Source organism: Trematomus bernacchii, unplaced genomic scaffold, assembly GCF_902827165.1.
Source record: "Trematomus bernacchii unplaced genomic scaffold, fTreBer1.1, whole genome shotgun sequence".
In the NCBI taxonomy this organism is placed as follows: Eukaryota; Metazoa; Chordata; class Actinopteri; order Perciformes; family Nototheniidae; genus Trematomus; species Trematomus bernacchii.
In genome coordinates, this window is record NW_022987646.1 from 1,359,605 (window position 1) to 1,375,620 (window position 16,016).

The following is a 16,016-nucleotide window of genomic DNA, read 5'->3' on the forward strand; positions in this document are numbered from 1 at the left end:
GTTTCAATTTTTTTTTCGCCTTCAGATCGTTTTTCACTTTCAGATCCTTTTTTTTCGCTTTCAAACTTGAATCCTGATATTGCTTGGGGGGCGGGGCTTACCAAAGAGTAGGTTGGCATCTTTAGTGACAGCCCTCGCTCTGTCATGTTGCCTTCATGGATGTTAGGTATAGCGCGAGAAATATAACTCAATACATACATTTGAAAACATGTTGTTTAGTGTGACAGAAAATGGTTAGTTGTCCCCATACTATGACTGTCGACATATTTGAACATGTTTTATTTACACATTTAGATTGTAGTTGAATCAATAGATTATTTAACTATGGCTATAATATAACAATTGTATTCAAGTTATTTCCCCAGCTTTCCATCTCTCCCCTCTCACAACACATGGTGTGCAGTTTTGTTATTTGAACTCAATGGGCCGCTGTTGCCTAGTCTGTTGCAGTTGTAGTATATTTAAAGCAGTACCGCCTTTTCATTTCGATGTGTAGAGAGAGAGGGCAGTTGCAGATCGCAGTGTCTTCGGTAGGGGAGCCGTTAAACACGGCTTAGAAAAAATACTTAATATTTCCGCTTCAAATTTGAGGACTGATTTTGCTTCATATTTTTATTTGAATGCTCGTTCACCTTTCTGACGGATTTACGAGTTTGTTCTTCCTTTTTCTGAGATAATTTTAAACAATGAGACGGCAAGTACTGTTGTTTATTACGATCCTCTCTCTTGGTTCAGTCTTCGGGCAGGTCAGCTACTCTGTACCGGAGGAGATGGCGAAAGGCTCTTTGGTTGGTAATATAGCTCTGGATTTGGGTTTGGACTCTAAACGCTTGAGGTTGGGCAACGCTCGTGTTTATTCTGGTGATAGCAGAGAATACATGGAGCTGAACAGCGAGAGAGGAGTCCTCCTTATTAAAGAGAAAATAGACAGAGAGGCGTTGTGCGGTGATACGACACCATGTGCTGTGCATTTCCAAATTGTCTTAGAGAATCCTATGGAATTTTACAGTGTAACAGTTGAAATTACTGATATTAACGATAATGCACCATCTTTCGAAAAGAGCGATATTAAATTCAGAATTAGCGAATCTGCAGTCGTCGGTGCAAAATTTGTTTTAGAAAGAGCAGTTGATTTGGATGTAGGTATAAATAGTCTTCAAAGCTACGTACTTAAGCCAAGCGATAATTTTCTACTCAAACTGCACAACCAAGCCGATGGTACAAAGAATGTTGAGATGGTCTTACAAAAACCTCTAGACAGAGAGAAAAATGAGTTCATTTCTTTGGCTCTGACGGCTGTAGACGGAGGAGAACCACAGATGTCAGGGACAATGCAGATTCTCATCACAGTGTTAGATGTCAATGACAATGCACCTGTTTTTACGCACCCAATTTACAAAGGCACTATAGCTGAAAATGCTGCGAAAGGCACGATAGTGAACACGGTCAGTGCGTCAGATGCTGATCATGGATTAAATGGAAAAATAACGTATTCTATCACAAACACTTTAGATGACGTCAGACATATGTTTGATATAAATGAGGACAGCGGTGAGGTTAAGTTGATTGGACTTTTGGATTATGAAAAGAAACGAACTTTTCAAATCAATGTACGGGCAATGGATAACGGGGGTCTTAGTGATTCCTGTAAAGTGATAGTCGATGTTGTCGATATAAATGACAATGAGCCAACGATAAAAATCATGTCTAAATCAACTACAATATCAGAGAGTGCAAACCCCAAAACAGTCGTTACAATGATTAACATCCAAGACCCAGACTCAGGTGAAAATGGTAGAGTTCAGTGTTTCATAAATGAAAATATTCCTTTCGAATTGAAATTGACTTCAAATAATTTCTATAGTTTAGTGACAGATGGTGATTTAGACAGAGAGATAGCTTCTCAGTTTAATATCACAGTGACCTGCTCTGATGAGGGAGTGCCCTCCCTCTCCAGCAGCGTCACTCTCACCTTACAGATCTCTGATGTGAATGATAACGCGCCTGTCTTTGAGAGCAGCTCATATGAGGCCTACATTGTAGAAAACAACACACCAGGTCTCTCTATATTCACAGTGAGAGCCAGAGACTCTGACTGGAACCAGAATGCCCGTGTTTCTTACATCTTGGAGGACTCCTCTGCTAATGGGGTGCCAGTCTCCTCATATGTGTCTGTTAGTGCTGATAGTGGAGTCATCCATGCAGTGCGCTCTTTTGACTACGAGCAGATCAAAGACTTCCACTTCCGGGTCAAAGCTCAGGATGGAGGCTCTCCTCCACTGAGTAGCAATGTGACTGTGAAAATGCTGATCCAGGACCAGAACGACAACCCTCCTCAGGTCCTGTACCCAGTCCAGACTGGTGGCTCTCTGGTGGCTGAGATGGTACCTCGATCAGCAGATGTGGGCTACCTGGTCACTAAAGTGGTGGCTGTTGATGTGGACTCTGGACAGAATGCCTGGCTCTCCTATAAACTGCAGAAAGCCACAGACAGGGCGCTGTTTGAAGTGGGCTTACAGAATGGAGAAATAAGGACTATCCGCCAGGTGACTGATAAAGATGCTGTGAAACAAAGACTGTCTGTTATAGTGGAGGACAACGGGCAGCCCTCTCGTTCAGCTACAGTCATTGTTAACGTGGTGGTGGCGGACAGCTTCCCGGAAGTGCTGTCTGAGTTCACTGACTTTACACAGGACAAGGAGTACAATGACAACCTGACTTTTTACTTAGTGCTGGCTCTGGCTGTAGTGTCCTTCCTCTTCATCACGTGTTTAGTGGTTATTATATCAGTGAAGATCTACAGGTGGAGACAGTCTCGCATCATGTTTCACTCCAATCTCCCTGTGATTCCATATTATCCTCCACGTTACTCAGACACTTTGGGGACAGGGACTCTCCAACACGTGTACAATTACGAGGTGTGCAGGACGACTGACTCCAGAAAGAGTGACTGTAAGTTCGGCGGAGCCGGTAGTCAGAACGTGCTGATAATGGACCCCAGTTCTACAGGGACGATGCAGCGGATACAGAGTGAAAAGAGCATCCTGGATGAACCAGACTCACCTCTAGAGGTTAGAATTGGCTTGCTATCTGTTGCTTGGTTAAAGACACGCTTTGAATCACTTTTCTCTTATTTTCAGCACCTTGGAGAGCAATGTCATTGCATATTCAAAACCTTTATATAAGCTACATTCCCCGTGTTTTTTTTAAATGGTTATTTACTATCACACTTTGTAATCACTCCAACATTTGCATTTCAAATTTCCCGTTTAGAATATTATATTAATTGGGTAACTGCAGTATCAAACAAAACGTTCAACTAACAGGAGAGTTATTATCTGTGCTATGTTTTATTCTAAATCGGTACATATCAGTTTATTATGAACATTTGACATGCAATTGTACTTTATGAACTCAGAGTGCCGCTGTTGGCCAGCCTGTATTGGATTTACCGCAGACCCAATGTACCTCCCACCATGTCTGTATTTTATAGAGAGAAAGAGGCAGAATCATAGCACACGTCCGACTAAACGGGAGATACAGAACAGGAAATATGTACCACGTTGGGGATATGCTTTGAAATTCAGCGTCGACTGAGAAAATTGGAGGGCAAAACACTTGGTTTACACTGGAATAACGTTGGGCAGAACAATGGGAGGGCAAGTACTGTTGTTTTTCTCGCTCCTCTCTCTCGGATCGGTGTTCGGACAGGTCAGCTACTCAATTCCCGAGGAAATGCCAAAAGGTTCTCTCGTGGGCAACATGGCAAGGGATTTTGGCTTGGATGTTAAGAGACTAAAATCGGGTAAAGCTCGCATTTTTACTCGAGACAGTGACGGATATATTGAGCTGAATAACGAAAAAGGAGTTCTCCTCATCAAAGACAGGATAGACAGAGAGGCGTTGTGTGGACAGACGACGCCTTGCGCTTTGCATTTTAAGATCATATTAGAGAATCCGATGGAATTTTTAAGTGTAACTATTGAGATCACAGATATTAATGATAACCCCCCATCCTTTGAAAAGAACGATGTGAAATTCAAAATAAGTGAATCCGCTGTTAGTGGGTCTAAATTCATATTAGATCGGGCAGTTGATTCTGATGTAGGCTCGAATGGATTGCAAACATATAAACTCGAACCGGCGGATAATTTTGTTGTTAGACTGCACGAACAAGCAGATGGGACGAAAAATGTCGAAATGGTATTAGACAAGCCTCTTGACAGAGAAAAAAATGAACACCTCTCGTTAGTTCTGACTGCGGTGGATGGAGGAGAGCCGCAGATGACAGGAACAATGCAGATTCTCATCACTGTTTTAGACGTGAATGACAATGCCCCTGTTTTTACGCAACCTATTTATAAAGCCTCTATAAAAGAAAATGCACCAGTAGGAACAGTTGTAGTGACAGTTACTGCGACAGATTCAGATCAGGGATCTAATGGAAGAATAACGTATTCAATTTCGAGTATTTTAGATCATGCCCGTGGGTTATTTGAAGTAAATGATGCAAGTGGTGAAATTCGGCTAAAAGGAAATGTTGACTATGAAAAAGCTCGAACATTTCAGATAAACATTCGGGCAAGTGATGATGGGGGACTAGTTGACTCGTGTAAAGTGATGATTGAAGTTATTGACATAAATGACAATAAAGCCGATATCCATATATTATCAAAATCAAACGTGATATCAGAAGATGCCGTAGCCGGTACTGTTGTGACAATGATAAATATTGAGGACACAGATTCGGGTGAAAATGGCAAAGTACACTGCAGTATAAATAATGATATTCCTTTTGTAATGAAGTCTTCAACCAATGATTTCTACACTTTAGTTACAGATAGTGGTTTAGATAGGGAGACAGCCTCTGAGTATAATATAACAGTGACCTGCTCAGATGAGGGAGTGCCCTCCCTCTCCAGCAGCGTCACTCTCACCTTACAGATCTCTGATGTGAATGATAACGCGCCTGTCTTTGACAGCAGCTCATATGAGGCCTACATTGTAGAAAACAACACACCAGGACTCTCTATATTCACAGTGAGAGCCAGAGACGCTGACTGGAACCAGAATGCCCGTGTTTCTTACATCCTGGAGGACTCCTCTGTTAACGGAGTGCAAGTCTCCTCATATGTGTCCGTTAGTGCCGATAGTGGAGTCATCCATGCAGTGCGCTCTTTTGACTACGAGCAGATCAAAGACTTCCACTTCCGGGTCAAAGCTCAGGATGGAGGCTCTCCTCCACTGAGTAGCAATGTGACTGTGAAAATGCTGATCCAGGACCAGAACGACAACCCTCCTCAGGTCCTGTACCCAGTCCAGACTGGTGGCTCTCTGGTGGCTGAGATGGTGCCTCGTTCAGCAGATGTGGGCTATCTGGTCACTAAAGTGGTGGCTGTTGATGTGGACTCTGGACAGAATGCCTGGCTCTCCTATAAACTGCAGAAAGCCACAGACAGGGCGCTGTTTGAAGTGGGCTTACAGAATGGAGAAATAAGGACTATCCGCCAGGTGACTGATAAAGATGCTGTGAAACAAAGACTGACTGTTATAGTGGAGGACAACGGGCAGCCCTCTCGTTCAGCTACAGTCATTGTTAACGTGGTGGTGGCTGACAGCTTCCCGGAAGTGCTTTCTGAGTTCACTGACTTTACACAGGACAAGGAGTACAATGACAACCTGACTTTTTACTTAGTGCTGGCTCTGGCTGTAGTGTCCTTCCTCTTCATCACGTGTTTAGTGGTTATTATATCAGTGAAGATCTACAGGTGGAGACAATCTCGCCTCCTGTGTCACTCCAATCTCCCTGTGATTCCATATTATCCACCACGTTACTCAGACACTTTGGGGACAGGGACTCTCCAACACGTGTACAATTACGAGGTGTGCAGGACGACTGACTCCAGAAAGAGTGACTGTAAGTTCGGCAGAGCTGGTAGTCAGAACGTGCTGATAATGGACCCCAGTTCTACAGGGACGATGCAGCGGATACAGAGTGAAAAGAGCATCCTGGATGAACCAGACTCTCCTCTAGAGGTTAGAAAATGCTAGCAATTGGTTCCTTCGTTAATGCCATGCTTTAAATCACTCTCATCTTATTTTCAGCACTTTGGAAAGCAATGTGATTTAATATGTTTTTTCTTACGTTTCCCGCGTCCGTTTAAATGGCTATTACATTCATACAATCAAATGGCCAGTACCATGGACAGAGAAATCATTCTCATGATAATATATGTTCTTTATGCTTTCTGTCTTTCTGTCTAGTTTATACAAGTAAAAGGATAGTAATACTTATCATGCAGCTTTTTCTGTAGTTTCTTTTCACGTCCCTAAGTGCCGCTGTTGGTTAGTGTGAGAACAGTGAGGCTATTTTCCTCATTGAAGTCCTTCCTTGTTCTTGCAGCTCTATTTCAATCGGACTGAGAAAACCACTCGGCAACCTATGAGCTCATAAAAATATCTTTAGCCGGATTTCTACGCGGTTGTTTGGTTTTAATATTCGGATTTTGGAAAGGCTCTCCTCAAGATGGGAGTTATTTGTTGTGTGGGCGGAAGAAATACGTTTTCATGGTGGCCGCTCCTTCTCTGCATTTGGGGCGCAGAAATGGCTCTCGGGCAGGTCCGTTATTCTTTACCTGAAGAAATGGCGACGGGCTCTGTGGTCGGGAATATCATTCAGGACCTAGGCTTGGATATTAAACGGCTTAAATCCGGGCGGGCTCGGATATTTACCGAGGATGGCAGTGAGTACATTGGTCTGAATGCAGATAAGGGAACTCTGGTAGTGGCTAAAAGGATAGACAGAGAAGAATTGTGCAACCAAGTGTCTCCCTGCTCTCTTCATTTCCAAATCATCCTTGAAAATCCAATGGAGTTGCATAGGATTGATGTAGAGATTACAGATATTAATGATAATGCTCCGTTCTTTTCGAAAAAGGAATACAATTTCCAGGTTATTGAATCCGCCTCACCAGGGGCTCGCTATTCACTTGAGAGTGCAAAAGATCCAGATGTAGCGCATAACACTCTTCAAACATACAAACTCAACCCTACAGATCATTTCAAATTGAATGTTGTTTCTCGACCTGACGGGACAAAATATATTGAAATGGTTCTTCACACGTCGCTTGACAGAGAAAAACAAGAAGAGCACAAATTAACGTTGACAGCATTTGACGGTGGTGATCCTCAGAAATCGGGATCTGTCAAAATAAATATCGTTGTTTTGGATGCTAATGACAATGCACCAGTATTCACACAGTCTGTTTACAGAGTTACAGTTCCTGAAAACGCTTCTAGGGGCTCTGTTATTTTAAGAGTCAGTGCCACTGATAACGATAAAGGAGCAAACAATGAAGTGGCGTATTCGTTCTCCCAGCATACCGATAGTGCATCCTCCCTGTTTAATATTGACCCCCATACCGGAGAAATGACTGTAAATGGTGTGTTAGATTACGAAAAAGCTAAACGTTATGAAATAGATATTGAAGCTACAGACAAGGGAGGGTTGACAGATACAAGCAAGGTGCTAATTGAGGTGACCGACCTAAATGATAATGCCCCTTTCATAAGCATAATTTCCCTTTCAAATCCGATACCAGAGGATTCAGCTCCAGATACTGTTATAGCAATGCTAAATATCAAAGACTTGGACTCAGACAAAAATGGCCAAATAAAGTGTTTTATTAGCAAAGATTTACCTTTCAAAATCAAGTCATCATCAACTAATTTTTATAGCCTGATCTCTGACGATGTTTTAGATCGTGAAGCTGTGCCGGAATATAACATAACAATTACAGCAATGGATGAGGGCTCACCGCCTTTTTCCACAAACAAGACTATTAATTTAAAAATATCAGACGTTAATGACAACCCCCCAATGTTCACAAAGATTTTAACCACCGCTTTCATCACTGAAAATAATTCACCTGGCATGTCAATCCACTCTATCAAAGCCAGTGACAAAGACTCAGGGAACAATGCCCGCATTTCCTACTTCCTCGAGGAAAGCCAATTGAATGGGTTGTCGGCCTCCGCTTATTTTTCAGTGAATGCAGAGAGTGGAGAGATACTTGCTGTGCGTTCCTTCGACTATGAGCAGACCAAAGAGTTTAATATTCGCGTCAAAGCACAGGATGGAGGCTCTCCTCCACTCAGTAGCAACGTGACTGTGAAAATACAGATCCAGGACCAGAACGACAACCCTCCTCAGGTCCTGTACCCAGTCCAGACTGGTGGCTCTCTGGTGGCTGAGATGGTGCCTCGTTCATCAGATGTGGGCTATCTGGTCACTAAAGTGGTGGCTGTTGATGTGGACTCTGGACAGAATGCCTGGCTCTCCTATAAACTGCAGAAAGCCACAGACAGGGCGCTGTTTGAAGTGGGCTTACAGAATGGAGAAATAAGGACTATCCGCCAGGTGACTGATAAAGATGCTGTGAAACAAAGACTGTCTGTTATAGTGGAGGACAACGGGCAGCCCTCTCGTTCAGCTACAGTCATTGTTAACGTGGTGGTGGCTGACAGCTTCCCGGAAGTGCTGTCTGAGTTCACTGACTTTACACAGGACAAGGAGTACAATGACAACCTGACTTTTTACTTAGTGCTGGCTCTGGCTGTAGTGTCCTTCCTCTTCATCACGTGTTTAGTGGTTATTATATCAGTGAAGATCTACAGGTGGAGACGCGAGCAAGTGTTTTACAAATCTACTGGGAATCTTCCTGTTATTCCGTATTACCCGCCCCTTTACGCAGACGTAGGAGGTACCGGTACGTTGAAGCAGGCACTCAGTTACGAGGTGTATGGAACTACTGACTCCCGGATGAGTGACATGAAGTGCTCCCGACCCTTCAGTCAGAGCACTCTGACTGTCGACCATAGTGCTACCAGGACAGTACCAAGGCATAATACTGAGTCAGAGAATATGCTCACAGAGGTGAGATCAAGCCCTTCCTTGTTTCATTTGAACCCTAGATCCTTGTGATTTGTGTTTGTTTATATCTTTCTTATTGCTTTTATTGGTATTTCAGTTCAGTTTTGCCACTACACTACTTGGTACTGTACCCACTTGTAGTACCCCCTGAAAGCTTTGCTTTGCATATACCAATTTATATTCAACAACTTTAATATTTATGTATCTCACAACTGATCTTGTGGCTGGATTGGACATGCTCTTGATATAAAATAGTGTCAGGAATAGTGTGAATATTGATATTTGATACTATATTGAACATTGGTTTATCTGTCTTTGTTTCGTCAAGTATAAACATTGGAGAGTTTATACTTCCTCGTTTTAGGCCCTTACACTTCTATACTGACCAAATGTTGCCCCCCAAAACAATGACATTTTTTTAAATACTCAATAAAACAACTAATATTTGTTGGATATGCTTAACCCATTTGTGGGTATAGAAATACTCAATGGACATACTCAAACACTGTTGTTGACGCTGCTTTATTTAGAGGCTTAACCTGTGCTATTGTTTTAAGGTACACTGTCTCAGATACTTTGTTAGCTGTGTTTCACAATTACACTATATCCTCCATGAAGTATTTTTTGTGGCATTTCTCACATTAATCCCATTCATTCTTATTCCTATTGATTCATTAAACATATAGTTATAGCAATTAGCTGCAACATCTGCCACTGAAGCCTGATTTTATTTGCAAATAATTCAGTTACCTATTTAGATATTCTTTTACTGCCTTTTTACTTAATGCATGTGTGAGAGAACCAACCAGGTCCGGGTTGGAGAGAACGTTATAGAAGATACAATCAAAGGAGATGCTTGGCTTCATCACTGTTAAAGGATTGCTTCATATTGCTTCTGCTTCTGCTAACACACAACCACACAGTGCACTACTTTTTCAGTGACCTAGTTCCCCCAATAACAGTGTGTAGCCATGAGCATAAGACTACACAGAGAAAAATGGCTGGAATAGATGCAAGCACACAAAAATAAAGCAAGAATAATAAAAATTAATGTTAAATAAATGAAATAAGTGAAACAATAATATTGATTGAATAATCAACGTTTAAACTGTGGTATAAGGGAGGAGGAAATGGTCACTAATGGTGCTGGGCAGATTGAGAACGAGGGGGAAAAGCAGTGTGATGGAGAGGAAGAGAGAGGCAGCGGGGGAGGGGAAGAGGCACGTGGTAACCGGCACAGTCTCCAACATCACTGTGCAGCATTTGTGTTAGTGATGTACGGCAGCCATTTTGATCTGCAGCCCTCTTTGTCTAATGGGATACAGGGTTCAGGAAAGCATTATGTGTAAAATAGCTACATATACTGACTGCCTGTAAAAGACACAGACGGTTTGAGATATTTCTTCAAAATATAGAGGAATAATTAGTCAAGAGAGAGAGAGATGGACAGGAAGACAAAAAGAAAGAGAGATCTACATTAGTTATATAACAAGTGACAGGGGGATGTTAGAAAATAGAAAAAGAGACTGGATGTGAAAAGAAGCACATCATGGTAAAGGAAAAATTACATCATTTATTCAAAATATATCTGTCCACAAAATCAGCTTCATATAGATTGATATGCAGAGTTGCACTGCAGTAGAAAGCTAGTTTTCTGTTCACAGTGTGAGTCTCCACATGGTACAGTTTACATTATAGGCTGAAAACCAAAGATGTGTGTTGTAAAAACGGACAGTGTTGTGGAGTGGTCCACATATCCCTGCGGTTGGTTGTTATTATAATGAATCCTGTGTGAAAATATACAATGTATATTATCTTGTACATTTAGTGCAAATGGCATTTTTGACTTCAACATTTTCTTGACCCAGTGCAGCACATTTTTTTTCACTTAGAAAATAGATCTTGTATTTCGGGAAACAGGCACTTAAAGCATAATTTGAAGATCCAGCTTGATGCATGAGCATTGAATACATGCATGTATGATGTGGATAATCTGGTTTGTCCAGTATCAGAGGAAGCACCACATTAACTAATGTGCCTTATATGTTTCCTCTGGGTTGTGTAGGTGGTTTTGCAGTTAAGTCTGCATGTTGTTCAGGTTGTGTGTGTGTGAAAATAGAAGTTGACAAACTACAAGGAAGGAGCAGGTTAATTATGTGAACCACCATACCCACTGGAAGCAGTTTGCCATCATTATCAGACCACATCTGTGTCTGCTTTACCTTTGTTTAAACAGTTGTTGAACCATTTTGTTTCCTCAGGTTTGTTAATTGATGGTTTTTACTGAGTACCATAAATTCCTTTGGCCAGTGTCACCATAGGGTTCAAAGCAAAAGGTAACATATTTATGAGCTAAATGGTTCAGCCTGTTCATCCACTGTACCCCTTTAGCATATTGTTGTTTTATATTTCTCTTGTTTGTGAAAACTACCTTAGAGCTGTTATCATTTAATCAGTTTGCTGAACTTGTTTCTTACCACAAAACCATAATAACATGCAGACGCTGCTGGTTCCCACAGGACCAGGCTCTTGTTTAAGTGTCCCACGTTCCCAGCTAAGTTGTCTGGTGAGCAGCTGTGTGCCCATGTGTATGCCGGAAGGGCTCATCCACACACTGTGCACCATGTGTGTCAGGGGATGTGGTTAATGTCTGTACTTAAACAACTCATTGTGTTTCTGTTTGCATGATATCCGAGCTATCTGTTTAACGTTTTTCAAACAAAACAAACTACACCTTTATATACTGAGTGTGGTATCAACAGAAAAAATGAAATATACATAAATAGCTCAAGTGCATAATGCTCTCTCCATGTGATGATTGTTGTTGCCTGTCCTTCTGGAACTATTGTTTTGTTGAGTTATGCGAAAGGAAACATTTAAACTCAAACAGAATAGGGCCAAGCAGTTAAAGAGCACAGTGAAAGGACAATGTCTTTCACTGCATAAGGGAGGCAGGAAAAACAGTACTACCAAAAGTAAATACACCTTTACAGGCATTATTAGTAAAGAACATATATTGTATGTAACAGTCATTAATACATATCTTTATCAACCATGTACAAATGGCAAAAGTATTGATATCAGTTTGACTGTGTTTCTCTCAGGCATTCAATGATGGCAGGACACAACCTCATTTGTCTACAGTGGATTTACAAGGAAGCTGAAGTGAATACAAGCAAGTGCATGTGTACTATAACACCTGTCTTTGCATGAGGGCAGGTATATTGAACATTCATTAGATATTATATTTGGATGTGTGTTGATGTCACAGAGGTTGTGGAGAAGTGTGGAGTTCTGCACTGGCAGGGATTACACTAGGGATTCACTGTGTAATATGGGGCAGTGACAAAGTTATGTCAAACTCAGAAAGACTATATTTCCTTTACTTAGATATTGCATATTCCCAAATATATAGAGCATGATTGTAAATGTGAGTTTTATCCTCCTAATCCAACACACAGAGACACGTTGTGCTTTGGACGCAGGACAGAGCATTCCACCACAACAAAGATGCAAATTGTAATTCTTATGATTTGGTCAATTATATGACTTCCACATGGTTATTATGGATTATTTGAACTTTCACATTATATTACATCCTGATTGACAATTCAGAAAAACAATTACAAAATATGTTGGTTTTGTTTTCTGTCTTCTACTCAAACATTTCAGTTAAAATGGTATCAATTTGAAGCTGAAACTTGATTGCAACTGCTCAGCAGCCATCCTTGGTTTCCAACAGTCTTTCTTTTCCTCCTGATCTCATTTTCTGCATCCTTCCCCTCCCCCTATCCAGCTGCACCACTCTGCTGCAGAGAGAGAAAGAGACAGAGAAAGGGAGAGGTAGATTGCTAAATGTAGGACATCTTGTTCGGTCTATAAAAAGAAATTATGCACCATATACTGTCATTTCATCCCTTTAAAGGTTGTCACATTCATGATAAGAAGAAATATGTCCTTTGAAGCATCTTTCAGTCATTTAAGAAAATATGCTTTGCAATACAGCAGTCCATAAACATGTGCTTTGTATGAACAACATGTCAAATACAAAAGTGTGTGTCATGGTATGGTTTTTCTTTCTTTCATCCATCTTTCTTGTTTATCCTCTAATTTGTTTTGTAGCTCTTTTTTTGCCCCCATTGCCAGCCCTCAGGAAGCATGGTGGGATGCAAGCAAGGGAGGTAGGATGTGTTACCATAGCAACAAGCTGACTCACTGACAGGGCTGTACCATTCGTACTTGGTCCACAGGGGTTCAGTAGAGGATGCAGCCTCTGAGCAGTGATGGCTCCATGCATGTGCATACTGGGAGGGTAGGAGACACCCCTGTTTTGGTCAAATAGATGCAGCATCCTCAGTCCTGGGGTGGCTGATGATGAAGAAAGGGGAGGGGTAGAGGGTGATCATGGCTGATTTTGATACTTGTTCTGATGGATGCTGCCATGTTTGTTTTTCTTTCCCCTGTTAAAGCATAGCATATACATGATGATGGTATACACTGATATACAGACTTAAATGAACCAATTTTGATGACATTATTGTTGTATGAAAAGAAAAACAGCTTTTTGATGTCCCTTTTTCATTTCATTGTTGCTTGACTTCCTGAATGATCAGTTTAGGTTGGATGAGGCTTTTTGACTGTAATCTCATGTTAAAATGTGTTCATGTGCACAAAAAGCATATGACTCACGACAGTACATCAGTTGAAAAAAAACAGTTGCTGCTTTGCTTTGACTAAGCAGCTTAAATCTGCTCTCACAGAGACACTCCAACCTGCATCAGCTGTGACAAACACAGGGTCACAGAGCAAAGAATCTCATTAATAAGGCATGGATTTGTCTCGGCATCGCCTCGAGGCCCCCTGCTGTTGCTATAAGGGTAGTGGCTTTGTGCAGCAGTGCAGTATTTCTGTTGTGATTCAACCCTGCTGTAGTGTCAGAAATGTATTTTAAGTCTTCACTTTCCACAGAAATCATTGCGTTTATATTTTGGTTTCATGCTGATGTGGTTTTACTGTACCAAAGTATATGTATGCTTCTGTTTGAAGGGCAACGTAGTTGTTGTAGCAGTTTCTTTTGTGCAGCATTATCTAACATGGCATCTATTTAGTGAATGCAGAAAATTATTCACAAAACATTGCATGGACATATTTTTGGTTTAGGGAACCAAAGTGACCTGTCTCTCTGGACTGTGTAATGTTATTTTCTATCCAAGGCGGAGCTACTGCCTCTTTCTTTCCTCAACAATATCATTTGTTTTGTGTCATCATAATTATCACCCCTCTTGCAAGGACAGCAATGCTAACACAACATCTTTCTGAGAAATCAACCTCTCTCTGTCTCTCTCTCTCTCACTCACTAACTCAAACAGACACAATCACAATGGTTGCCTAATGTTTTTTATATGTTTATACCTTTGACACCCTGCTTGGATGTCTTTTCATATTCTTTCATCAATTAGGGTATTTCCATTATCTGTTCAGTATTGTTGGAACTATACAGCTCTAAATGTTATATCATTATAATAATCTATCATGCTTTTGTATTTGTTTGCTTTTTGATGTTTTCGCTGATGGATGATGAATGTTCTTAATAATAATATTATTAATATTGTAATGTTTTAATTTGTGTTATTATTATCCAAAACAGATACAGATCAAACAACAAATTATAATTGTACACAATTTGAAACTTTTATAGTTTATATGTGCACACAGTAGAGGTTTTTGTGAACAATCCAATTATCAAAGAGCATTTATTATCAATCAAAATAAACATAAATTAGAGACTCTATGAATATCCACATGAATCACAACACCCATTTGTTGTGAGCCACATGGTAAGTATGTTGGTTTCTCTTCTTCCCAAAGCCAGACTCGCTAAGATGACCACCAGTCTAACTGACATCCTTCCTCTCTTGTGTTTCTCTTTCATGTGTCCCTCTTGCTGCCTGCTGCTGTTCCTGTCCTCCCCCTGACTCCTGTTCAATCCCGTCTCACCAAATAAGGTAAGAGAAAAAGTGTTCTTCTTTATTGTTGACAGCCATCAAACCGTATAGTGGTACAAACAGCACTTATTACTGATACACTGACAACTGAACATCATACTCTATTTCACCACACAGTGACTGAATACAAACACAGAAAGCAGCAGTGATATGTTTTATGTATGCAAACATTACACATTGGCACTGAATCAGATGACTTTCTACCAGCATCTGTTCATACCTCACAAAACATCTATCATCGCTGAAGATTGCTTAATCCAGCGTTGATGGACGTACCTTGATCATGTGTGACAGTGTGTGTGGCTTCACGCTCAAAATATGGCGTGATGTGTTTTATGTGACTGGGGTGTTGCACAACATCATCTATCAGTTATACTGTACAGTAATATTCTCTAGGTATTAAATGATAAAATAATATTTTAAACTCTAATATTGTAAATCAGCTTTTTATATCCTTTGTACATACCCTCTATTTCAGGTGCAGAAGTACTTCACATTTGAGAGAGGCTGGACAGCTAACAGGCTTATATGGTTGAGGAACGTATTAGCAGGGAACCAGCTGTTAAAGTAACTAAAGCCAGAATGAATTGTCAGTAATTATGTTATAATGCCAGATTTTTGTATTTTGTTTTACCATGTGGCTTTTGTGCTCCATACCTCTATCCACTTTATATAGTGGATTGTTAAGCATAACACAGTTACACATAAGATAGTTAAGGTATTAACCCTTAGATGCATAAGTGGGTCTTTTTTGACCCGGTGAGGTGATTTTCTTAGAGTATCTTTGTAATTACATTTTTTTATCATTTCATATTCCAGCTATTCCTCAAAAAACATATTTTGGATATCATGCCATTCAAATTTTAAATTTACATTTTATACATTTTAAGAAATTGTAGTTTTTGTATTACTACCCCAAGCTTAAAAAAAATGACCCGCATGCATTTTCTATGGAATGTAAAAAAAATGTCTAAAATTATAAATATTGAAATATTAAATATAAAATATTTCTAGTGTGAACCAAAATATAATACTAAATATTATACAAGTGATTTTTCTTAACCAAAATGACAAAAATG

At 40.4% G+C, this 16,016-nt stretch overlaps 2 protein-coding genes across 22 annotated transcripts in view; both read left to right on the forward strand.

The window, feature by feature from the left end:
• The window catches only part of LOC117485400 (protocadherin gamma-C5-like), a 243,915-nt gene that overhangs the window by 182,247 nt on the left and 45,652 nt on the right, over positions 1-16,016 (forward strand). For 2 of the 21 annotated variants that reach the window (XM_034133937.1, XM_034133945.1), the window contains exon 1: positions 3,511-6,036. The exons of 15 other annotated variants lie outside the window; for them this stretch is intronic. In XM_034133937.1, the coding sequence (XP_033989828.1) occupies positions 3,652-6,036 (2,385 nt within the window). In that variant the 5' untranslated portion in view covers positions 3,511-3,651. Of the gene's footprint in view, positions 1-3,510; positions 6,037-6,435; positions 8,936-16,016 lie in introns of those variants that run through there. 4 more of the 21 variants (XM_034133942.1, XM_034133950.1, XM_034133932.1 and 1 more) reach the window with 4 other exon arrangements.
• Positions 658-3,185, forward strand: LOC117485449 (protocadherin beta-16-like). The gene has a single exon (XM_034134005.1). It carries the CDS (start codon positions 687-689, stop codon positions 3,183-3,185), a length of 2,499 nt encoding a protein of 832 aa, XP_033989896.1. The 5' UTR covers positions 658-686.